Genomic DNA, 25,453 nt, shown 5'->3' with positions numbered 1-25,453 from the left:
AGTGTGCTGCTACAGCTGAGAGGGTCTCCAGGGACTCCTGACTGTGTGAGGGGTCATCTCGAAAAACCCCAACCCCCACCCCCTCACACCAACACCCAGTCCCACCTCCCCTCAGCCTCCCTCCCTCCCACCTCACCCTCTCTCTCCCCACATTCCCCTGACAACACTGAGCTCATCATACTTCACACACATCCAGCTGCATGATCACAAGGACACTCAAGGCAGGGGCAGATTTATCCAGGAGATAGTTGAGTATCTATGAGAGATTCTGCACTGAGTCAGCCAGTAAAATGAATCTGTTAAGTTTAAAAGTACTTTCCTATGTCTATAAGCACTGTTTGACTTCAAAAGGGTGAAGAAAAGATTGCTTGAAAATAGTGTAATTTCCTGTTACAAGATCATTAAAAACAGAAAATACAAACAAAAGAGGAAGTTTTATCGGTAGAGTCACTTTAAAAGTCGGTTCTTTGGTCCAGACTAAAATGTCACAACAACTTTTGGATGGATTGCCATAAAGGTTTGTACAAACAAACAACATTGTGGTTCCCAGACGACGGTATCCCGAGACTTTTAGCTTAAACCATCGTTGTGCCTAAGAAAGTCTGACAGAGCTATCTTGTTGAGAAAATATACCAACAATCTTGAATCCAAAAATAGAAAAACAACAGGGAACAAACAGAGACGACAGGAAAGTCAGAGAGCTCTGAGGAAAGTGAGAGAAGCTGACCCGACGGTTTCCTCACCGAACACCTAAAAGAGAGCTACAGGGCTGTGACGCCCACCCTGACCCCCACCCAGGAACTTTTCCCTGAGGCAGATGCTGACCCTGTGACCCCTGACACCTCCACCGCTCCCAGATCCTCTCCAGGGGCCAATCAAATACAAACTGCCCCGGGCCTGTGACACGGATACTGACAGAGCACAGAAAAGTCACAGTAAACAGACATAGGGGGGGTGGGGTGCATGTAGTCCAGAGTTGTACATTTACACATATGCACACTCTCGCACATGCATGCATGTATGTTTAAATCAAACCTGGACCTCAAATCACACATGCATGTGAAAAAAAAGGTATTTTGTGCTAAAAGGAGCTGCGGGCTTTTTGGAGGTATGTTGACCATTGCACATCGTGGAGACATTTATTGGTTTTGGATATTCCCCGTGAAAAGGACACTGGTGGAGAAATTTCAGGGGGTAGTATGCTTGGTATGTGGTTTTACGCCGGTTCCCAACATACTGCAAGCTTCGCATTCTGCAACTGATCTGTGATGTCTGAACTCTGCAGCCCTGCACAGCTGTCAGACCATGACAGGGGGTGGACAGGCTGTGTGTGTGTGTGTGTGTGTGTGTGTGTGTGTGTGTGTGTGTGTGTGTGTTGTACCATGCCTTTGTTTGAGTTGAACACTTCCATTTCTAATTCAGATGTTTGTGTTTTTTGACCATAGTGATGTAAGAGAGGTGATCAATTCTGGCTGCGTATTCAAAATGACAGGCAATAGATCATCTGTCATCCCTTCTCAATAGCAACTTTAGATGAAAATGGTAATTTTCTGCTGAATGCAATAACTTTTTTTTTTTTTTTTAAAGACTTTCTTTCAACATTAAACACTTTTTTTCTCTATTGAAAAACCTCCTTTCTTCTTCTTGACAGACTATTGATGTTTGAGGCAACTCATTCTTTTTCGTTCTTTTTATCTTTCCTTACCTATCGCACCAAGTGTTTTCTTGTCCATGCTGACTCAAAAGTGCTATACATAACTCTCTCTCTCTCTCTCTCTCTCTCTCTCTCTCTCTCTCTCTCTCAGTGAATTCCTCACAGGATCAGACCTGCTTTTTATGCTACACTGGTTTTCACTCAAAGTGAGAATGGGTAGAGAGGGAGGAGGGAGGAAGGAAAAAAGGCATTTTAGTGACAACAAACTAAAACTCTACGGAGGAACTGAGCATATTTTGTAAAAAGGAAGAAAGGGAATATGAAAAAAAGATCAGGGCAAAGAGAAAGTGAGATACACAAAGAATATGAGCAAGGAGGTGCCGGGTCGAGAACAAATAATAGTGAAAAAGGTCATAATATCTGCCAGGGGATTTGCAGTTGCCCGGACAACGAACAAAGCAGTGCCAGTTGGACAATGTGCACAACAGAAAAGGCTGAAAAGAGAAGGGAAAGGCTCTGTGGAGAGAGAGAGTGAGTGAGTGAGAGAGAGAGAGAGAGAACAAGCGCTGACAATTACTGCACTCATCAAGAGGATCATTTTTGGGAATCAGTGAGCGTGGATAATGGATAATAACTCTAAAATATCCACAATGATTTCTTTATCATCCCTTTAATTTTCATCTTAAACTCATCACTCTATTTGTTTAGCATTATTGGAAAACAAGGTTTAGAAAAAAAGCTGTGCCTGTATGAGAACCAGAAAACATTAATAAATCATGATCACATCGCGGCATAACAGAATGAAAAAAAAACTGCTCGCAAGATTAGTTTTTATGTTTTTTTGTATGGGACTGAAAAAGGGAGGCTTAACCATTAAACACAAAAAGAGAGAGAGGAGTGCTTTGGTTGGGTTTAGCTCTGAATTGAGAAGTGGTGAGAGAATGTTAATGATATGCAGAAAGAATGAGGCCAGGCCAGATGAAAGTCCAGCTAAAGTCTTTATAAACACAAAAGACACTTGGAGAGGGAGGGAGGGAGGATGAAAGGGTGAGGATAGGGATTTGCCCCCCTCCCTCCCATTTTAACATAATAATGAATATATGATAAAACACATATTAGAAACAAGCATTAGCACACACTCAAGTTAGTTCTGGGGGAAAAAAATAACTTTTCATAACCTGCAATCTCAAATACATGGCATCATGTAGTGGAAGATGTATTCAGATTATGTAATTAAGTAAAAGTATCAGCACCAGGGGCGCTCCGGTAGCTCACCTGGTTGAGCATCGCCCCATGTACTAAGGCTCAGTCCTTGCTGCAGCGGCCCAGGGTCAATTCCCACTCACAGCTATTTGCTGCATGTCATCCCCCTCTCTCTCCCACTTTCCTGTCTTAAACTGTTCTGTCCAATTAAGGCAAAAAGCCCAAAAAATAAAATAGTAGCAGCACCATACTTTAAAAATACCCAGTTACAAGTAAAAGCCCTGCATTCAAAATTCCTCATAAGTTAAAGTATAGGAGTATTAGCAAGAAATGTACTTAATGTATCAAAAGTACAAGTAGGCCTACTTGTCATACAGAATAGCTGCTGTTTAGTATGTTAAAGTGAAAAGTAAAAAAAGTGTTCCTCTAAAATGTACTTTAGTAAACTTAGTTACTTTCCACCACTGCATGGCACTTTGCTGACTTCATTTTAGTTACAAACATTTGACTTATTGGCAAAACCGCCTCATTTCAAAGGATTTGTGAGATAATGTGTACATATGCAAGTTGAAACACACACACACACACACACACACACACACACACACACACACATTACACAATTCACACACAACAGTGAACATTAGGCAGCAGAGAGAGTGTTCCTCTTCCCTGTTTATCCAAGGTGGAGCTCAGTGTGTGTTAAATGACCTTTATTGTCCCTCGCTGGTGATTGAGCGCCAGCTAAAATTTCCCTCCTCTCAGTCAGACAAGTACCAACACATACTGTAACTCCTGCACAGCCTGTGTTTCTGACTGGTTTAACTTTTGATGTAATTCAGCATAAACATACACACATGTGGCTCTTTTAAAACATGAATTCCCATTTCACTCCTGCTTTGCCTCAGGGTGCCATATCAACAACTCTTCTGGTTCCAGCTCCATTTCTGTGTTTTACGTGCAAACCCATCAATCCGAGTCATTATAGCCCAGGGGCAGTAATGGTATACAGTTACACCACCAATACTCTGTAATAAAGTTTCCTTTAGAGGTAAATACCAAGGCAGAGTGTTGTGGGTACACATTAAATGGCACAGACCAGATGCTGAGAGAACAGATAATAATTCAAGTGAGTTTACAAGTTTATATTATTAAAGAATCCGTTTTAAAACATCAGAGCAAAATGTTCTTACATGCAAAGGGTTAACAAGGTGAAACACTCTGTGTGCTGCTGTATCACATGTCATATTCCCCAAATCTCAGCGTTGCTGTAACAAAGAAACTCCCATCGCCCCCAAAGGCTTCACGTTGAATTTAATTTTACAGTTTTGTTAAGGTCACAGCTCCCGCCCACAGGGAGCTCTGATTGGATGGTGTGCCTGCTGGAATATTCAATCAGACACCTTGCTCGGAGCCGTGATTGGACACAGCCGGTGCAGTTATGTAAATGAGCACCTGGTGGAGCCTGCTGGCCCGGCTGCGAAGCCCGGACTGAGGTTGGAGCTGAAGGGGCTCATATTCAGAGAGAGGGGCCGAGGCGCAGCGACCCTGGACGGTTTCTCGCTCTTTTTTTTATGTAGCTCCCTCGTTGTCGACAAGTTTCAAAAAAATACCTTAAGAGTGTCCAGTGAAAGCCAGGATGCAGGTTTAATATCAGCCTGTGCGTTCAGCAGTTTTCGGATAATTTGTTGTTTTCTGAGTTTTGACAGAGGTCGTTCACTGAGCGCAACAACTGCTCCAGCGTTTGGATTATTCAGTGGACGCGTGTTGTTCAGGACAAAACACAGCTTCACTTCGTCTAACACAGACTTCATCTCAAATTTTGGACTGCTGTCAACAAACTCCTGCGTGTCTTTTAGGTGAGTCCTGACAAACTCCTTTAAACCCTTCGCGCGTTTCTTCTCTGCGCATTTTAAGTACATAATAAGCGGCTATAATAATATTGCTGTAGATATTCCCAGCTGTCTGTCTGTCTGTCTGTCTGTCTGTGGCTTGGCGTCTACAAGTCTCGGTGTGAGGCGGGCACGGCAGCTCTGGACGCTGGCCACAGACTGCTGGGAAGCGTATATGAGGGCTAGTTGCGTCCTGGTTCTCTACCTAGTTTTAACAGTCTATGGTCTCTGCACGTTTGCGTGGCAGATACATTGTGGCAGTTACCGAACGCGTAGCTGAAATATTTTGACAGTGTAAATCATGGTCTAGACTCAGTTCAAACTGTTCCACGACTTGCTAAATGTGGGTCCTTGGCAGCAGAACAAAACATTATTCAGAGTCCGGATTTGTCCCAGAACTATTGCTTTCACACGTTTATCTTCAAAATAGACTTTTATTTCTTCCATCCTGCCCTTCATCATTTACAATCTTTACACAGTCTGATGGCCACTAACTAAGTTGTCACCAGTCACGTCTTTCTTTGCAGTCTGTTAAACTCATTCTTCACACTGCACCTCACTCACAAAACACACACAAACCTCACAAGTCAAACAATAGTATTTATTCTTGACATGCCAAGCTTTAAAACTGCAGCAGCCTTGATGAATGGGTCAGTAAAATGTCTAATGTTTAGACCTCCACACATCCAGGTGGTGGTCACCACACCCACCATTAACCTTGTAACCTCACAGCACCACAGGTGACCTCCAGTAAGACCACCCACTCTGGTTTCATTCACCTCTGGCCTTAAATGAGGTGGTTCATCCTTTAGGGAGCTAACCAGTCACCAGAACCAAACCTGACATCACTAACAGGGCGGCCTGGCGCTGGAGAGGAGAAGCTGTGTTGATATAGAAAACATTTTTAAACTCTATGGAGGAGCCCCCAGAAGGTTTGGACTTTGAACTGAATACACATTTTGTATTTTTTATGAGCCAGAAGAAAGCGGTGGTGAGAGTGAATCAATCATGTAGTTTGATAAATAAATCTCATATTCTCTGTGAACAAGATGGTGCAAGAATCAAGAAAAAAAGTCATGCTCAGAAAATGCATATTTTCAGCTTTCTGCCTCAGTTAGTTTTTGTATGGCAGCAAGAGGCCGAAAAAGAGAGGGGAAAATGTGCGTGTGATTGCATATGTTTCTGTTACTAGCTTGTTGTGCATGCCCTTAATGCTTGCAGAGAGGCGGAGGTGGCGTGATGGAGGAGTTAACTTAAGGAGCTAGGTGGGCTTCAGTTAGTGTGCAGTGCAGCGGGGGCAGTCACCTTTCCACTACATGAGAACTAGAGATGTGGGTAGTTTGTTGGCTGAGGGAATGAGCAGTCCAGAGGAATTGAAGCATTGTTTGCCTGTTGGGAGGAGGAGGTGGGGGTGCCTGTGCTATTTGCCAATAGATAGAGAGGCAATAAAAGACAATTTTCTCTCTCCCCATCCCTCCCTCTCTGCCTCTGTAGCAAAAGTAGGGGCATAAAGTGAGGAGGAGCCCTGAGCATGTGTACACAGTCCCTCACAGCAAACTCAGGTCTTCTGGAGCGCTGTCTGATGGGCATCTGGCTGCTAAGTCTCCCACAGCATCCCACGAGAGCCGTTGGCCCTGCATAGCTGCTTTCCTCAGCTGTGCAGTCCAGCAGAGAGGAGACACAGAATATATTAATTAGTTGGATTGAACAGTTATGTGAGTATAATTGCCCGCATGCACACTTGGGGAACAATTATTTTATTGATTAGTCTCTTGGCAGACTTAATAGAAATTGACATTAATTGCATAATATGATTTGTGGACAAGTATGCACAGAGCAAAGTAATTTGTCTGACAGTGTCTGTGAAATGGCTGTGTTTGTTATTTTGTTTTTTATTTTTTATGTACTGACATGAAAACATTTACAGGTTTTAATTTGTTGCATAATTGCTGTTGTTCTGTGACTGATAAGACTCTAGATGCGAGCTTGTGTACACACACACACACACACACACACACACACACACACACACACACACACACACACACACACACACACACACAGGATTTAGTCTCCACAATGGGAACACTGCTTTGTGTAGTCTGGTTGATCATTGACCATAGTTTGTTGTCCCCTAACTGCGTCATTGTTTTGGTGGCAGCCATGCTTTGTGACTCTGTCTGTGTGTTTCTGGTTGTAGACCATTCTGAAAAGACTTTTAGCAGGTGGATACAAATCCAAAAACCCAAAGGCAGATCTTGCACAATAGCTAAATTGCATGTTTTGCACAATTGCCTGATCTTTGTGGCAATGTGGCCAATGTGGCTAGTTAAGCACACGAAAGAGCACAATGATGACAATGGTGTTTTCCATCCATAAGACCGGTCTTTTATGTGACTTCTCTCACAACGATCAAGTATTAGGCAGCAACTCAACTAAATTCTGTGTTTGCTCGTAATTGGCTCCCGACAGACCGAGCGAGGCCAGTGGAGGAATTCATTAAAGTCCAAAGACACGCCACAGTTACTTGCCTCCCCTCTCTACAGTCCCCTGCTAATGGGAAATAAAACCAATTGGAGGCAGGACTCAACTGTCCACCCTGATTTCCTAAACCAATTTCCCCTCAAGTCTAGACAGCTGGACTTTTCAATTGCAGTTGCCTTATGTGTGGTCACATGCAGAGCGAGCTCGAGGAGACTGTCAGAGAAACCAATTCATCCAGTAACGGGTGGTGACACTTCAAAGCGGGAACCCAGGGTGTTCTTGGGCTTTAGTTGTCAGTAAGTTCTCAAATCCATATTTGATTTTCTCTCAGAGAATCTCCATCTCCTAGTTCTACCTTTTTATTCAGATTAGCCCTCCATCCCACCCTGACATCCAGCATACCTTTGATCCCCTAATTGATCATTCTGGCAATCTGTCTCTCTCTCTCTGCATCTAACATGGAGCATGCATTCTCCCTCTTCATCTTCTATCTCTCCGTTCCCTTTGAAGCAGCATCAGATGTTTCATTTATCCTCCTCCCCCTCCTCTGCCGCTCATCCATCTCAGCCTCCCTTCTCCTATCGCCCCTGTGAGTCTCCATATTTACCTGTTTGCTCTTCCCGTCGAGTGTGCCCTGCTTAGATAACAATGTTGCTGTCTGGGTGTAAGAAAACTGGGGTTAAAGTTGGCTGCTGAGGTTTCTTCAAAGAATTTGTCACACTATCTTATCAGATATCTCAGGACCTTGGCTTGATGCCTCCTTTCAGCTCAGGAACCTGCAGAAATTCCTTTGTCCTATGTCCTATTCCTATGTCCCAAAATTAAAAGGGGCCCTTTTTTTTTTTTGATTATTTTTTGAGCATTTTAAAGCCTTTATTGACAGGACAGCTGAAGAAATGAAAGGGGTGAGAGAGGGGGAATGACCTACAGCAAAGGGCCCCAGGTCGGAGTCGAACCCGGGCCCGCTGCGTCGAGGAGCAAACCTCTATAAATGGGCTCCGCTCTACCAACTGAGATATCTGGGCGCCCAAAAGGGGCCCATTTTTGAAGGTGCTAATGTAGCTATATGATTTCATTTATTGTGATAAAAGTAAAAGATGTAAACAAAACAAAAATGTAGAAGTTGGCAAGTAACTCCTCCCTAGTGTGTAATTTCTCAACTGTATTACATGCTTTATGACTCAGAAATAATAAAATATTCTCACTAAAAGAGTACTCCACTGATTAAGCTTTGCACTCCTATAACATTATCAGGCTTTGTTAGAAGAAAAGGATTAAAATTGAAGCAGCAGATATCGTCCTTTTTTTTTTTTTTTAATTCAATGCATTCTTCTTACATGTCAAAGCCTGGGGCATACATTACCCACAATGCAACTCGGCCACAAAACTGTTCACTCTGAGGTTTGGGTGTCCTATGCTGGTAGCAGCAGATGTAGCCTCGAGCAGCTAGCTTCAAGCATCGATAAGAAGCTGGCTACAGAGGTCTAATAAGTCTCCCTCTGGAGCAGAGGTCTTTATAAAACCTTTTTCATGCATGCACTAGTTATCCTCAGTACATGTAAACACACTTTGATGGGTAAAACTGGTGGAATTCCCCTTTTAAATCCTATGATGTTGAGTGAAGTTAAGGTTGTAATGAATACAGGTTGCTAATGCTGAATCTTGTGAGCTGAAACCAAACCGTGAATCACGTCGAGTTCTTTCACACGTCTCTCCAACAACTGGCAGTTTAAGTTAAAAACTATAGACAAACCTTATAAAAGATGGAAACTCTCTCAAACTTAAAAGCCAGTGTGTGCTCTGTTCTCTCCCCTCTAGCTCTTTCTTTCTTTTCAGTTTTTTTCCTCTGCGTTCAAATCCTCACACTGTGGTGGTGTTTTCGTCTTGAGTTGCTAGCACACACCATGCCTCTCGTGGCTCAGTAAATCACTAATAATCACTAATGGCTTCTGGCAAAGTAAGTGCTTTTGAAACCTCGTTGGAACATAGAAGAAAATCGTGTTCAACATCAAAGGTGAACTTCTTTTTTAATGTCTCTCTTCGTATGATGAATTTGAATTGAAACATCCACGCTGAGTGGGGCGGACCGGTCTGTCTTTCTTTCCCAGGGATTTGGAGGGGCATATTAGCATCAGGAAACTGTTGTGTGATGTGTAATTTAGCTCTTTTTAGGAGGCTTCTTTCTGCTTAGAGGGAGGAGGAGGACTGGAAGTGTGATAGAGGTATCAGCCTGTGCCTGAGGTGTTTAGTTTTAGGTGTGTGTGTGTGTGTGTGTGTGTGTGTGTGTGTGTGTGTGTTTGCCCACTGCAGTAGGTAAACATTAAACGGTGCAAAGACATCAGAAAATCTTTTCTCTCTACTCGGCTGTTATTCATTAGAAATGAGAAGAAGACATCTGTTAGAGGGCTCGGTTTGGCCTGTTTTTCTCACTTTGACTCAAAATGCTGAGTCTTGCTACACTCATTCCTGTTTGACCTGGGCTCTCTGGTTTCTCTTTCTGCTCTGTTTCTCTCCAGGCCATCCCTTCTTCTTATTACCTTCCCTTCTTCTCCCATTTCCACTCTCTGTTTCAATAGCTGCTCACTGAATGAATAATTTCCCCCCTCCTGCGGGCAAAGAGTTTCCTTTGTCCCACGCTCGCTCTGTCATTCGGAGTCTCTTCGTTTGGTTACTGCAGAGAATTTTCCTCCACCATTCTGTCTGTTTTCCAGTATGTCTGTTGCCAGCCGTTTTCTCGCTGCCCATTGTGAGAGTAACACTGTGCTGTCACATGCCTCTCCTTTCTCCTTTCACCCTATCCTCCCCTCTGATTCTCACTTGTTTGCTGACAGGTGGCAGTGAGACTGTTCAAATTGAATTCAGGGAATTGGGCTGCGGCTTGCCATCACACTGCAGCCCTAAAACGTTCTCGGTGACGGCCTCGGTGTCAAACTACCATTCACATACACTCTGCTACCACACTATCATTATAATATGGTAATGATGCCACATATTTGCTAGATTCTCATAATCATTTTTACACCCACACTTCAACTAGGGTCAAACTCAGAACTAATCTTCCCTCACTTTAGCGGTGAAGCTTGGTGAAACTTTTAACTTCTAACTTTTAAGTGATAAAGGTCTAACTCACTTTCACTAGGAAGTGAAATGCCACTCCTTTCATTCCAGATGCATTATACAGAGAAAAAGGAGCTGAGAAAAGTTAAACTTCATGTAAAGACATGTATGAAGCTTCAAGCCCTGAGAACCAAAACAGTGTTCCAGTTACTGTCAGTCAAAAACCAGTTTCCCAAAAGAACTTTTAATGCACTCTCTTCAACTGTTCCTTTGCTGGCATGAGAGGAATTCACTCTTTTATTCAACGATACATTTCTGGCAATCAGCAGGATCTGTACTGACAGTATAGGTCCTGCTGATTGCCAGAGGTGCTAACAAGACCTTCGCTTGGTGGGTTTTTTATTTGGTATTGCGCTCACTGTTCTTTGTCACATTTCAGCTGTTACAGAACATCTTTTGTTTTATTGTAGTTCCCTCTTGTGCATTTGGTACAGGCAATCCACCATGTTGTTACAGTGTATGTATTTGACCAGGCTTATTTCCTTTTATTGCCTCTGCAGATGGCATAATATTGGAGCACAATGATACAATTAAAAAACAGTCCAGATTAAATATTGTGTTTGTACTGCAGGCCTCTGTAGCTACATAAAAACATTTGAATCGACCTGGGTGCAGCTTATTGACTTGTTGTTCTTGATTGACAGAAAACAAACCTGTAAATGTCACCATTTTCTAAACAAGCTTTTAATTGGCACATAGGTTGGACAAATCAGCTGCCAAAAATCAACATTACCCTAACAGGTACAAGCAACATTGTTCTCTGAGCACTGGAATTGTGGTGCACACTGCAGGTTATGGATAAACTGTATTCTGCAACAAAAAAAACAATTAGACACATAGACCTAGTTTGTTATGGCAGGACAAGAGCACTGCAAGGGACAAAACCTCCAGCCCTACCCTGCCAGGCCTGTGCTCCGTTGTCCTTCAATACCCACCAGGTCCAGATTTGTTGCAGAACGGCTGCGGCCATGACTGACAGCTGTAGTCACGAGAACCCACGAGAGCTCGCGAATTCAAATAGAATAGAACCACAAAACCAACAACAGTTTGTTTCCATCCAGAGGAGTAGAGGGGAAACAACTCTGCTGTGTTTTCAAGGTGTAGTGCAGGGAAATATCTGCCGTGAGCACAGTTGTATTTATTTTGAAAATTAACCGGATGTTTTATTTTGTTTCTGTGCTCGACCTCCTGTCCAGCACAATCTGAATTGTGCTGAATTGCTGCGGTTCGCCGGAGCTGGGACAGAGTCGGAACGCAGCCTTTCCGCAGTCAGTGAAAATACACACATTGACTTTAATAGAAAACTATTGACTCCGCTGCCGTTCCGGAGCGGATCCGCAGACGTTCCGCTGTTGGTGGAAATTGGGGGTTAAATAACCGCCTTTTTTAAGTGTTTTTGGTCTGGTGCTACCCCATACTTTTAAAGCCATGGTTTTGGAAATGTGTAAATATAATAGTCTGTATACATTTGAGATGTCTCAGACATTTTATTATCTCAGGATAAAGCCCTTTAGATGAATGGTCTTGTTTTCAAGGGTCTTTTAACTTGACGGGAAATGTGTTTCTGGCTACAAGCTCCTTGTAATGCTTTGTCCCTACACTTACAAATAGGTTTGTGTGGCTGTGGTTGATGAAGGCATTCTTCATTTGCCAGACCAACTTTTGGTAATCAGTCACCATTTGTCTTTGTCCACCATGCAGATATGCTGAGCAATGCTGCAATTGGTATGGACTGAGGGGCCAAGTGGACCTGCATCCAAGTATAAAGCAGGCAGTGAAAAGGGAGAAGATGGAAGTTTCACTCTTTAGTTTTGATTGATTTCAGCTTTGTGTAGCCGCATGCTAATGAACCCAACTTTATTACATTCATTCTTTTACCCGTTTTTGCACTACCCTCAAGCCTCGGCTTATGAGCCTCAGAACTAAACCAGTGTTAGCTTGTAAATTTTAGACTTGTTAGCAGTGTTGTTGCAAAGCACTGCTTTGTCTGTGCCACCAGGAAGGTGTGTTTTGAATTGGGTATTTTTCGTCAGTGAGTCATATGATGTTCAGCACAACTTAACTATTCCTGGAAACATGATTTATTTTACAATCCCCTTACCATGCTTTCCTCAGTGTTTCATCGTGAATCACCACTACTTACAGACTACTTCAGTCATCCTTTAGTCACACTTTCTCTTTTTCTTCTTGCTGCTGTTTAATTTGTTTTTCTGACTTGGCCGCCATTGCTGCCTTCTCCTTCAGCTTTCATTACCCTGTTTAACTGACTCATCAGTTCTTTCCTCCTGCTTCTTCACCCTTTAGTTAAACTCAGGATGATCAGATACCACAGTCATGACTGGCACTTCCTTGTATAGATGAATAGTGTGACACACATCTCTACAATTTGATGACCAATGTATGACCAACACTATCACCGGACTTCACTGGTATCTTCCGGACACATCATGGGTCACTTGTAGATTTCAGTGTAGGGCATTAATAAAAGTGCACTGCCTGTATTTTCAGTTCTAAGAGCAAATGTCTCCAACCATCATTGCTAACTAAGGGGGAGTAGTTGTTTTGTTTCCATGTTGAGAGTGAAGGAAATATTAGACTGAGTGATATTTTAATATTTAACCAAAGTAATCTGAAGAAAAATGTTTCAAGATGAAAAAAGGAACATATTTGTGCAGCCAAACAACTTAAAACTGCCCTTGGAGTGGTTCTTAGGTAAAAACAAGGACACAGTGCCCCCGCAGGGATCAGTTTTTTTTCACACCATCCCTGAGTCACACAGAAACAAGCCTGTTTACAGGAAAGCCATCCAATGACCTTGCTTCTGCAGCTTGCACAGTCTCACCCTTCAAAGTGTTGTGAAACTTGAAGATTAATTAATGCTTCCTTCTCTCCAGACTCAGAGGGTAGTGGTGCATACAACCTCACCAGCATCCTCACACACTGATGGAAATCCAAAACAAAGAGCTCACCACTTTCTGTCTCCCAGCGGCCATTAGTCATGTCTAACTGAGGTAGCGTGTTACTCTATCTTCCTGTGATTGGAGACTTCACACAATGAGGTCTGTGTAAGGACAAGACACATAAGGCTTAAAGGGTTTAACTATTAACTACAAATCATATCCTTTATATCACTGCCTACCATTTTCAAAATGATACAATACATTTGAGATACATTTAGTATCTTTTATGCAACAGTTGGTTTCACCTTGCACATACAGTATTTACTGTTAACATGCCTATAACAGTAATTAATCATAGTAAACATGAGGTATCAGTGTTTTTTGTCAGCATTAAGTTTCATCACATATTAATGCATATGAGAGCAGTTAAACAGTCTACATGTATACCAACTAAGTTGCTAACCTTTGCTTATTAGTCATTCGTAGACAAAGTACAGCTGAGGGCGATGCCATTAGTTTCACAGGTAGTGGAAATGTTAAGGATTCACTAAAGTGATTACAATTCATCCTGTGGGTGACTTAAATGTTTGTACCAAATTTCATTGCATTCCATCTAATTTTTGTTTAGCCATTTCTGAATGACTGACAGATCGATACTGCCTTATCTCCAAGAATGCTCAACCAGGATTAGTAAGTTTGGCTGCTATAATCATGTTGTTCAAATGGTTTGTTGTTCCAAAACCAATCATTGTTAAAAGCATGTTGTGAGTTTTCTAGTTTCTGGCTTTTGAAATATTGTTCAGCAGCTCTCTTGAGTCTTGGATATTGTTTATGTAATTGTAACAAAAAAGTGGACAAAATAATGACTGTGATTGATTACCTCTCTCTAGGTTTCAAGTTTTTGCAAGTTGATTTTATACTGACAGTCTCGGACTAATGGCTGTCTGGAATGTAAAAGCCGATAGTTACAATATTCTCAGCAGTGATGTAAAGCATACACAATTTTGCAGTTGATGGGCTAAAACTACCTGAATAATCCTTTAGGTGGACCGGCTTCATTATAAAACTAGAAAGAATAACAAATGCAAACGTTTGGTTCCAACATGAGGGGCTCTCTAGAAAATACGCTTACCAGTGTCAAAGCTGTCGTGCCAGTTTTTCACTGAAGCAATCTAATTATAGAGACTCTGGCAAACTATCTTTAATGATGCAATGGCTGCTAAGTAAAAACGTTCTCATGTGTGTTTCTCTGCTCTTGACTCTGTCTCTTTGTGTTTTGTTGTGTGGGACAGAAACAGCAGCTGCTCATAAGTATTCATTAGTCCTGCGTATGGATTAGCAGAGACAAAATATGAGTGTGTAGATTGGGCTCCACACTGTGCTGCCTCCAGAACACAGCAGGTCCTTCTGCTTCTCTCTGAGCACTAACCACAGCTGTTCAACACCACTTGACTTTTCCAACAACAATGTTCTCGGATGGCTGTAGCCACTTTTGTTCCTGCTCGCCAAACCATTTTTGTGGCTGATTTTTTTTTTTTTTTTTTTTTTTTTTTGTTCCTCTTTTGTTTATAATGCCTTCTTCTCTGTGGTGTGTTGGATAAACGGTTGCTCCCCTGTTTCCCCCTTCATTGACAAAACGGTGTTGAGATGCTGTCGAGGATAATGTTGATATCACGGTTGGTATGGTGATTGCCTCTGATTTGTGGCCCCAGTCATCAGATTCTCAGCTCTGATTATACACACATAGAACTTAGTCCAGTAAGCCCCATATTTCAACCTTTTTGTCATCTGGCATACTCGCACACATACTTACTCATTCGGACAACTTATGTGTTTTTCAGCCTCTCTTCCTCTTCCCACTTGCACACAACACATGCACCATGTATGGGTTGCGTTGTGTCTCCCGTTCAGGACAGCTGCACTGGCTGGCTATCCCTGAGATCTCCTCTGTGCCCACAAATGCGCCCCACGCACCAATGCACATACGAGGCCATAAGTCACCCTCTCCACACCACCTCCTCAACACACACACACACACACACACACACACACACACACACGTAACCATGTCATCGCTGCTCTTGTTCCACTGTCTCCGCCCTGTTGTGCCTGAGCTAACTCTACTATTCACTCTGTTTCCATACATTCCCTCTCCTCAACTCCCTCGACGAATCCCCCCCCCCCCCCCCCAACGATCATCTGTCACTACAGCTGTGTGTCAGCTGTCGGCCTGTCCCAGTCTAGTCAGAGATGAAGCCGAAACACAGAGGGTCTACAGGGAAGACAGCCTGGCCTCTCTGTCTCTTCCAGCTGTCACTCCCACTTCAGACCTCCACTTATCATGAGGTTTCTTTCTTCCCTCTTGCTTCACCACTTCAAGTCTTCCTCGAACACATCTCAAAAGTAAAATATACACGAGGGATAGAGCAATAAAATGTTCTTATTTTTCACATATCACATCCTATGTCATTTTGAAAATATTATAGATCTACACTCAGTTGCCAGTTTATTACTGAGGGTACACTTAGCTAAAACTACTTGAGTCTAATGCAACAGTCCTGTAATAAGAGCCTCTCTTCATGAAGGTTATAATGTTCAGTTTCTGTTGAAACTGTTGAAGAGAGGTGTTGATTCTTTATGATCATTTTGTTGCTGTAGTTTGTCGTTTCATTGAATTGTATTGAGTTACTCTGAGAGATGTTCCTAATATTTTGTCATTCATAGTAATGATGATAAACTAAACATTGGTAACACCTCTCTGCATATTACAACACAATTCAACACAACCACTAACTACAGCCTCCAAAATGATCATCCAAGGTTTGAATCCGAGTCACGGCCCTTTGCTGCGTGTCACGCCCTCTCTCTCTCTCTCTCTCTCTCTCTCTCTCTCTCTCTCTCTCTCTCTCTCTCTCTCTCTCTCTCTCTCTCTCTCTCTCTCTCTCTCTCTCTCTCTCTCTCTCTCTCTCTCTCTCTCTCTCTCTCTCTCTCTCTCTCTCTCTCTCGCTCGCTCGCGCTCTGTCTCTCCTGTCATTCTCCAGCTGCTATATAATAAAACAAAACAAAAAAGCCCTCAAAATATTTGCAAACAAAACACTGAATATTATAACCTTCACGAAGGTAGGATATATTGCAGGGCTGTTGTATTAGACTGCAGGCCACTTGGCAGGTTAAGTAATGGGACAGATTTTTTTAATGCATGAGAAGCATTTTATCAAGTGGATCGTTTGATGTTGCTGCTAATTTCTCTACAGGTGTAAGTGTTTTATCAATGGTGTTCTTATTATTGGATTTTATTTTACCCATTTGTTTAATGCTTTTATGATTATTCAATGGGTATGAATAGTCTCTGTTTTATACTTTGTTTAATGTGTTTTATCAGTGAGTGGCTTTACTATTTTTTGTCTTTCTCTGTCTTTGTTTAAGTCAGCTAACTAAGACAAATTCCCATCAATCATGTTGATATGGCAATAAAGTATTGAATTTTGAATTAGTTTTAGCTAGGGATACCTAATAAAACAGCAACTGGGAAAGTTTTAAGCTTTTAAAGGCTATACATATTTAAAGCCAGGCACCTCCAACAATGGATAAGGATATAATGACAAAGGATACGTAATGTCATGCAACAACACATGCAAAATGTCTGTGATGTGCAAGTAATTTACTTTGCACTAACCTAGCACAGACCATGTTTGTGTCCCCATCAATTCAAAATACTTTGACATCTGTCCTTCTCTCTCACTCAATGGCTTTCATTTCTCCAATCTTACAGCTTCATCTATTTGTTATTTATTCCAAACAAGAATCTGCGACCGGGTGCTCCAAATATGCTCCGCGCTATTAAGGGAAAGTGGGTTTGAAATCAGTTTCAAATACAGAAGGAATACAAAATTCTCTGGGAGTAAATGTGGCTAGCTAATTATACCATCTTCAATTACCAAGCTGTGTGGACCCTTTCTAAAGGCAGCACGTAGCAAGCAGCAAGTATTATTGTATCACGGCATTCTGCTGCCAGAGAGAAAAACAAATTACTGTGTGAAAGTGGCCTTTGTTATATGGCTTTGTGCTTGCTCCTCTGGGGTTTGGCCCATTGCTGCGCTCAGCATGCAAAACTCAGAGAAACAAATGACTGTGAGACATGCTCTCTGCTTTCCACTAAGAGGATTTGATTGAGGTAGTTATCGATGAAGATTCTGAGCCTGTGAGCCTCAGCAGCCTCAGGCTAGAGCCGTATGTGTGCATGTGTAATGTATATGTGGGCGTGAAAATAAAACCGTTTGTGTTTTTGTGGTGGTTGGTGCAGTTTCTACAAGCACAGACAAGAATCCTAAATGTCTCTTTTTCTGCGACAGGTATGCCTGTGGACATCATTGCGTCCCTGGACAGGTAACCAGGTGTGTTGCTGCTGTCATGGCCTTGCCAACTCTGCGGCTGTTTCCTGTCACTGTGGTCACAGTCCTGGTGGCAGTGGTGTCGTCTTCAGGGGATCATGAGTGGCACTTTAACCCAGGTAGGATGTGGTATACACACATGCAACAAAGAGAACTAAATTGGTGATGGACATGTGCGTTCCTTTCTTACTTTGACTTTGACTGCAAACTGAAAAAAAGGAAAGAAAAGAAAACTGCGACATTTGAAACAGCTTGGCATGATTGCATTTTCAATCTCTTGGCCTCTTCTTCCCCTCTCCTCCTCATGTCCATTTGCACAGCAATCGTCGGTCCTGCTGCTCCGACATTCTCCTCACATTCTCAGATCAGTAAGGCTCTTTCTCCGTCCGCCATCAACAGGCTATCCTGTGTCCTCTCCCTGTCTGCCAGCCAGTCGTGTGTAATAGGAGAATGAGATAGCTGGGCTGGCTCGTCAAGACCGCTAATGCACAAGCAGCTCATGAAAGTGTCAGTCAAAATGTCGGAAGGGAGCACATGAGGGGCTAGTAAATTAGAGCCAACCAGGTTTAACCAGAGGAGACTGTTTCTGACTGCAGCAGCTCGTCTCTGAATGAGACTATTTAGGGACCTAAGCGCACGGCGTGAAGCAGTTTAGTTTACAAAAGAGCAAATCCTTGCATTTGAGAAACTGGGTCCATCGTGTGTTTGAACTTTTTGCTTTATAAATGACTCAAATGATTAATAGCTTATCCTAATTAGAGCTGAAACAATCAGTTGATAAATCAATTAGTCAATCGACAAAAAATGTATCTGCGACTATTTTGATATCAGTTTCATTTTTAGGCAAGCTAGCGTAGCTCTTGAAATTGATTTATCAATCGTGTCTGCACTAAATTAATCTAATAAATTATATTATATAATTATATTACTTCATTACATTTTATTTGTTTATATTTAACTTGCACTATTTTTTTTGTCTTAGATTTAGCTTTTACTTGTATGATTTTCGTTTTTGTTATTTAAATGAGCATTGTTGCAGGTCCCTGGCTGGGGCTTTTGATTTTTATGGCCAACACGACTACTCCTGTTATTGTTGCGCACATGACTAATAAAGAACCTTTAACCTTGATTTGTAGCTAAATTGATGGAAAAGGAACAGTTGGAGATAGATGAACAGACTGTGGAACAACACACACACCAACACACAGTTTGTTCTGTTGAAACAACTAAATCCATCTTGACAGTGTGTGCAGGAAGGTTAAGTGCGTGGGCTGAAGTTTTATGAAAAATGACAAAGTGAAAGCAGAGGACCCACGGAGCGAGAGACCGAGACAGAGAGGTGAGAAGATTGCAGATGGCGGGGTGATGATGGCTGATGTGTGATGATGTTGATGTAATAAAATAGGCACCTGTCCACAGGGCGTAGATGAAGTGTGTGTGTGTGTGTGTGTGTGTGTGTGTGTGTGTGTGTGTGTGTGTGTGTGTGTGTGTGTGTGTGTGTGTGTGTGTGTGTGTGTGTGTGTGTGTGTGTGTGTGTGTGTGTGTGTGTGTGTGTTGCACCCGTTGGGTTTTTTAGGGTTTGTCATCCAGCCCAACATTCCTGTCCGCTGACTCAATGACAGAAACTGAGTTAGACACCCACCTGACCCCCAGCTCTTTCTGTCACCCTCAGCCTCCCCCCTCCATATCACTGTCAGTAACCCTTTCCACTTTATCACTACTCAAACCCTCCCTCAGCCTCTCACCCCCCACCCGACACCATCTCCTCCTCATGACTGACTTGAAAGCGGATACCTGGGTAGTTGGGTAATCCCTGCCTGGGACCACGCTATCTGGATCATTTGATAATGCTGCCGCTGGACCGGAGTCGGCGCAGATATCTGAGACCGGTCTGTGTTCTTTCATTCAACCTTGGTTTCTTTCTCTCGTTTGTTCTCTTGCTGCAAATCCCTGAGCAGTGGTAACAGGAACAGGGGCTGTGCAGGATCGCCAGAGCCCTGAGGAGATGGCTTTGTGTGGGATGGAGAGTCGGAAAGACAAAAGGAACAGGAAAGGTGTAGTCTCAGAGAAGACGGGTCACAGTATCTTGCGCTGGATACACTGTCTTCAGATTAATTTGAATGTTGATGTCACTTTTGACAGGACAAATGAGACTTTCAGGAATAAGTGATGCAAAACACTGCCATTACGTTTTACATGAGCTCATTAGTACAGGCTCTGCCCCAAGAGATTCTGTAACAAAATAAGAGAGGACAGGAACAATTTATTGTAGAGTTTGGTATTTTTTCTCCCTCCTCTCTGTGTCTGTGTGGGTTATGAAGCATGAAGTCCGGAAGTTTTCCCAGAGATGACATAACAACATTATGGTCCGTGACCAATGATGGCTGCTGAAACTCTAATGGAAATATTAAGTTTCACTTGGACATGTGCTCCATACAAATGAGAATGTTGCTCATGTCTCTCTCCTTCTCTCCTCTCTCTTTCCCCTGCAGCTCAGTGTCGTTACGCCTTGGGGATGGAGGATGGCACCATCCCAGACTCTGACATCACTGCCTCCAGCGCCTGGTCAGACTCCACTGAGGCCAAACATGGAAGGTAGGGTGTGTGTGCGCGCAGGGTAGAAAGTTACTAATTACGTTACTCCTACCACAGTAATCAAATGGCTTTTCCTGTACTTTTCCTGTATGTTGTGTGGTTACAGTCTAATAACTGTAATCCTGTTTAATGAGTAACTTAACACCCAGCATCACTGCTGCTCTGTTTCACCTGTAACACACCCAACAGTGATGTCACGGTGTACTGACACACCTTGGAGTACAAGTCTATATCACTGCAGCAAAGTGAAAAGTTAAACCACTGAAGGTCAGCAAAAATATAAAGAAATATGTAATATTTTTAGCTGGTGATAACTTAGATTTTTGTGTTGTTTAGTTACAATTAAGATGGCATTTCATTCAAAGGACAATAGCATTTTTGGATCTGTGCAATACAGTTGACAGATTTCAGAAATCTTTCCTAACATTCTTGGCAGTCATTTGTTTGTTGTCGTCGTGAGATGACATGAGAATGCAGTGCAGACTTTTCAAACCAGTTTGCAACTTCATCACCATGCAATGACAATGTAACAGTGACATAAATTAATGCATACTTGCTGTTCACTGTGATGGATTACACAACTCAAGTAAGTTCCATGAGTGTACTATTTGATGTTGATACCATACAGAAATGAAAAGAAACCAGTGGAACAGTAGTAAAAGTACATTTAAATTTCTGAAGCTTAGCTGTGATGTAAAAATTTGAATAAAAAATGTAAAACTGGCTTGAAACCTTTTAGTCAATTTAGAAAGGTTCTTAAAAAGAAAACATAATCACTACTTTGAGTTAGTTGGTACCTGATACCTGAGTGTATTTAATAGCCTTATCCCAGACTTCAGATCTTAATTTCCACCCACATTTGTTTGAATCATATACAGTAGAATATGTTATGTGCAACGAAAGTTGATCTGATTATCTGGCTACATTATCAATGTTGACAATAATACAGTAGGGTCAGGATGTCACATTGGCCATTTCACATGACTAGTAACTGAGTAACTTTAGTCAGTGTGAGTGGTCTTCTAAAGACCTACAATTGTACTTAACTTACTGTACTTCAGGGCAAGTGATTTACTTGTACACGTTAAGTCAAATAACTGTAGTTCTACAGGAATTACATATTGTTGTACAGGAACACATGTCTGTGTGGACTGGTGTGTTGTCTGCATGCCTTTTTTCTTCAGTCTGTTGGCACCGTGCTTAAGTAATTTGTCTGAGGTCTATTAGATTATGATAGCAGATGATAGTGTGTGTCTTTGTAAAACCCACTAGGTAATTATATTACCACCATGTCTGTCTTGCAGTGAGGTCAGATTCATGAGAGCCAAGTTAGGCCTGCAACATGCTAAAGTGTGTGTGTGTGTGTGTGTGTGTGTGTGTGTGTGTGTGTGTGTGTGTGTGTGTGTGTGTGTGTGTGTGTGTGTGTGTGTGTGTGTGTGTGTGTGTGTGTGTGTGTGTGTGTGTGTGTGTGTGTGTGTGTCCATCGGTCTGTAAGGGCTGGGTCTCTTGGCTGAGACCCAACATGTCTAACCATGTGGAAATTATTAGCCCAAGCTGTTTTTAAGAGACATCGGGGAGAAACTGAGAGAGAAAACAGCGGACATCGAAAACAAGTGAAAGGGGTATCACTGTGACAGTGTGCTGAAAGCTGCAGAGAAATTAATTTGAAAACGGAGTCTGAGGGAAGGTGTTGCGTTAAGGGAGGGATGCAGAGCTGGTAGGTATTTTTCTTTGTGGCTGTTATTACTCCGAGGCAGTGAAACATCAGCATATTGGTGTGATGCAGTGGAGAAAAGTTGGAAGGAAAAAGAGAATTGATAACAAGGGGAGAGGGATGAATTGTTTGCTGGTATTTAGGTAGGAAGCAAAAAAGAAATGGAAGAAAATGAGGTACTTGGCAGAACAGCGTGTTGTAATGTTAGTCCTGCTGGCTGGTGCACGGTGAACTGAACTCTGCCCAGCCACCCACATTCCTCCTCTCTCCCTCCTCATCCTCTTCTCCCTCCGTCCTCCTCCATCACAGGACACTTTGTGGAGCACTAATGTGTTGATATGATCTCGCGGTTTCCGGCTGCATGATCTCACCCACAGAGGGGACAGATTGAAATTCTAGCGCCACTGTCAGTGTGACCGAGTTGATATAGGGATTTGTTTTGGCGGGCAGAGCATCAGCTTTCATTTTGAGAGAAGCCCCAGTGGTCAGAGCGCGGTTGTGGCCTGGCGTCTGTTCCAAAGCTCCTTGTATGAGTTGATCCGACATCACAGACACACCAAGCCAAGTTTGTGGTCTTGATGTGGCCAATATGTGGTGGCAGTATGGACTTTTCTTCCCAGGCTGGATTGAGGAAGGTCCCAGTGAGTGAAAATCTTTTAGTGCTGCATGTGTGTGGTCATGCTCGAGGTAAGATTAGTCCTGACGTTCTACACCAGATCTTGCTGTGAGTTTTAAAAAGCCAGTAAATTTCACTTGCTCCTTCATCTCTTTTCCTCTCTTCTGTTTATTCCTGCAGTCTCTCTCTCTCTCTTCCAAACATTGCCCCACTTAGTTGTGAATGTTTGGCTTCTATGAAATCAATATTTATGGTGGTAGAGGAGGGTCAGACTGTTGGTATTAAATCCTTAGTTGTATGTCTGCGTGCTGCCGGCACTGTAGGTTTTGATGTAATCAGTCTTGTTGTGGGTGTGTTTGTATCTCTGCATGTGAATGTTGGGTGTGGGACTGGTATTTCATTAAAACTTTTCAGTTTGTATTTTAATTTTTTTAATGTTTTGTTTTCGTTCTCATTTTGTTATCTAACATTAATAAGCCTCTGTTTCTCGCAGGTTGAGTACTGGAGAGGGGGATGGAGCATGGTGTCCTGCAGGAGCCGTTTTCCCGAGTGGGTCAGAATACCTTCAGGTCAGACGCTACGTTTGCTCTGCTCTGATTTGCATTACATTTGGAAGCAGCGCTCAGTACAATCATTGTATTGTTTTTTGAAAGAATACAATGTAATTGTTGTCAATTGTGAATTTATGATTATGAAGCTAATATAAAAAGCTGTTGATGATTTAATATCAGCAATGATTAGTTTGTCTTGCTTTAACTTCAACAAATAACATCCATTCCCTACATCCATGTAACGCTACCTCTAATGCTCATTGAAATGAGACTTAGTAAAACCTGCAGAGAGCCTGGTTTTCTCAATCTTGTTACGTTATCTGATTCTCAATTTGTTTTTCTATATTATAGTGAGAGTGTGAATGTGGGTTTTGATAATGTATTTCCTGTCTCCTGCAGGTAGACCTGCACAAACTCCACTTCCTGGCTCTGGTTGGTACCCAGGGTCGTCATGCCGACGGGCATGGGCAGGAGTTTGCTCGCAGTTATCGGCTCCGCTATTCCCGAGACGGATTGAAATGGATCACCTGGAAGGACCGCTGGGGCAAGGAAGTAAGCGGGGTCTTTTCGTTTTGTTAATTGCAATAGAGCTGGAGCCGGCTGTTCCTTTCATGTGTACACAAATTAAGAAAAGTGACAATTTAAATGTCATTAAATGAGCTTTGCTTTGGGGGAATTAAGGAACATACCGTTTAGGTTTACGCTCCATTATTGATAGGAAACCGCTCAATATACTGTGGCTGTTTAATATGAATGTCATGTTTAACACAAGGGTTGTATTATTCATCTGCATTTGATTTATTTATTATGTATTGGCAAGTGGAGCAGTTTGGCATTGCACCAGCTAAACGTTGTCTTGTAACTTTTCTGTTCAGGCAAAAAGCAGCCTTCACTGCCTTAGTTTTCCACACTATGCATAATGAATGGCTTACCTTGTGCAGATAATGCCATCTGCTCTGTGTTTAAGTTTAATACCACAACTAGATTATAGCATGGGAAAACTTTTAGTTTTTTCAGAACTTTGCTAAGCAACAAATATTCAGAGATTGCAAGCCAATGTAAATCTTTTGGTGTAGGCTGCTCCTACGAGAACTGCCTGAGCCTAGCAAGAAAAAAAAGTGAGAAGGGTTATTATTGCACCTTAATATGGATAATAGCAAGCATGCAAATACATTTATTGAGCACAGAATAGATTTTGTGTAAATTAGTTTTTTGCTTGTGTATAATTTCTCTTCAAAATGTAATTTATGTGCTTGCAAAATGTATTTCTCTATGCTCTAAATCTACCATTCTCACTCAGAAATGAGGCACAAATATAACTCCATATGAGGCAAGGTTCATTTAACCACACAGATAACAGGGGAGACAAGCAATGTACAGTGTGTGTGAATATTTGTACCTGTCTCCCATAGGTGGTGTCAGGGAATGAGAACACCTACGATGTTGTTCTGAAAGACCTGGGCCCTCCCATAGTGGCCCGCATGGTGCGCTTCTACCCCCTGGCTGACCGGGTTATGAGTGTTTGCCTTCGAGTGGAGCTCTATGGTTGTGTATGGAATGGTAGGTGTTTGTGTGGAAGTGAGAGAGACATGAAGAGACTACAGAAGTATAGAATGACCATGATATCAGATCACATTTCATGTGGTGAAGGTGACCGAGTTCACTTTCATCCTAGATTTACTCCTGTATTAGGTCGTAAAAGAGAGATTTGTTTGATGGTAATGTTTACGAGTGCATGTTTTCGCCATGCGTCCCATATGTTGATTTGAGGCATTGCAACTGTCACAGAGGCTAAAAGCCCCAGTTCCGGTCTGTCTTTGGGGAGACCATCTTTCTAAAATATGCTGTGGATTCAGTGCAGCTCAATTCGTCCAAAACCCAAGATTATACAGTATCTACAGAATGTCAAGTTTAATGCGCATTCTGCTTCTCCTCTTATCCCATATCAGATATTATGGCGGCACACTTTCTTTCTTTCCTATGTTTATTGTTTTATAATTCAGTTTGGACTGGAACTCTCTAACACAAATGAAACACACATCTAAGTGCATAATCACATCCACAGACACTCATTTATATTATTAGATACGCATATTGCACACATACTGTAAATCCTTTGTGAAGCGTTGTTTATTATGGGTAGCAGAGCAGCGGGTTGTAGTGCGTGTTGCTGACGTCACCTCTGTTCTCAGGGAGTGGGTTGATTAGCTGTATATTGGAGCGGAAACGCTTGAGTTTCACCAGTTAATGGTGGCTGGGACCAAGCGGGCCTAAGCAGCGGACCTCTTTGTTTGTTTTACTACTTAAAAACCAGCTGTAGCTGTTTCCCCGCGGCA

At 42.3% G+C, this 25,453-nt stretch overlaps 1 protein-coding gene across 6 annotated transcripts in view; it reads left to right on the top strand.

Annotated features, from left to right (window-relative positions):
- Nucleotides 1–4,585: 4,585 nt before the first annotated feature.
- The window catches only part of ddr1 (discoidin domain receptor tyrosine kinase 1), a 40,014-nt gene continuing 19,146 nt past the window's right edge, over nucleotides 4,586–25,453 (top strand). For 5 of the 6 annotated variants that reach the window (XR_004898451.1, XM_031299699.2, XM_031299700.2 and 2 more), the window contains exons 1-7: nucleotides 4,586–4,716; nucleotides 6,244–6,464; nucleotides 17,603–17,760; nucleotides 20,134–20,236; nucleotides 23,060–23,135; nucleotides 23,517–23,669; nucleotides 24,530–24,677. Coding sequence is in view for 5 of the 6 variants with exons in the window: in XM_031299699.2 (XP_031155559.1) it covers nucleotides 6,463–6,464; nucleotides 17,603–17,760; nucleotides 20,134–20,236; nucleotides 23,060–23,135; nucleotides 23,517–23,669; nucleotides 24,530–24,677 (640 nt within the window). In the remaining variant the exon portion in view is untranslated. Of the gene's footprint in view, nucleotides 4,717–6,243; nucleotides 6,465–17,602; nucleotides 17,761–20,133; nucleotides 20,237–20,411; nucleotides 20,504–23,059; nucleotides 23,136–23,516; nucleotides 23,670–24,529; nucleotides 24,678–25,453 lie in introns of those variants that run through there. The other variant, XM_036005867.1, reaches the window with a different exon arrangement.

Source organism: Sander lucioperca, chromosome 10, assembly GCF_008315115.2.
Source record: "Sander lucioperca isolate FBNREF2018 chromosome 10, SLUC_FBN_1.2, whole genome shotgun sequence".
Classification (NCBI taxonomy): Eukaryota; Metazoa; Chordata; class Actinopteri; order Perciformes; family Percidae; genus Sander; species Sander lucioperca.
The sequence above is the reverse complement of the archived record's forward strand: the minus strand, read 5'-3'. Positions and strand labels throughout refer to the sequence as shown.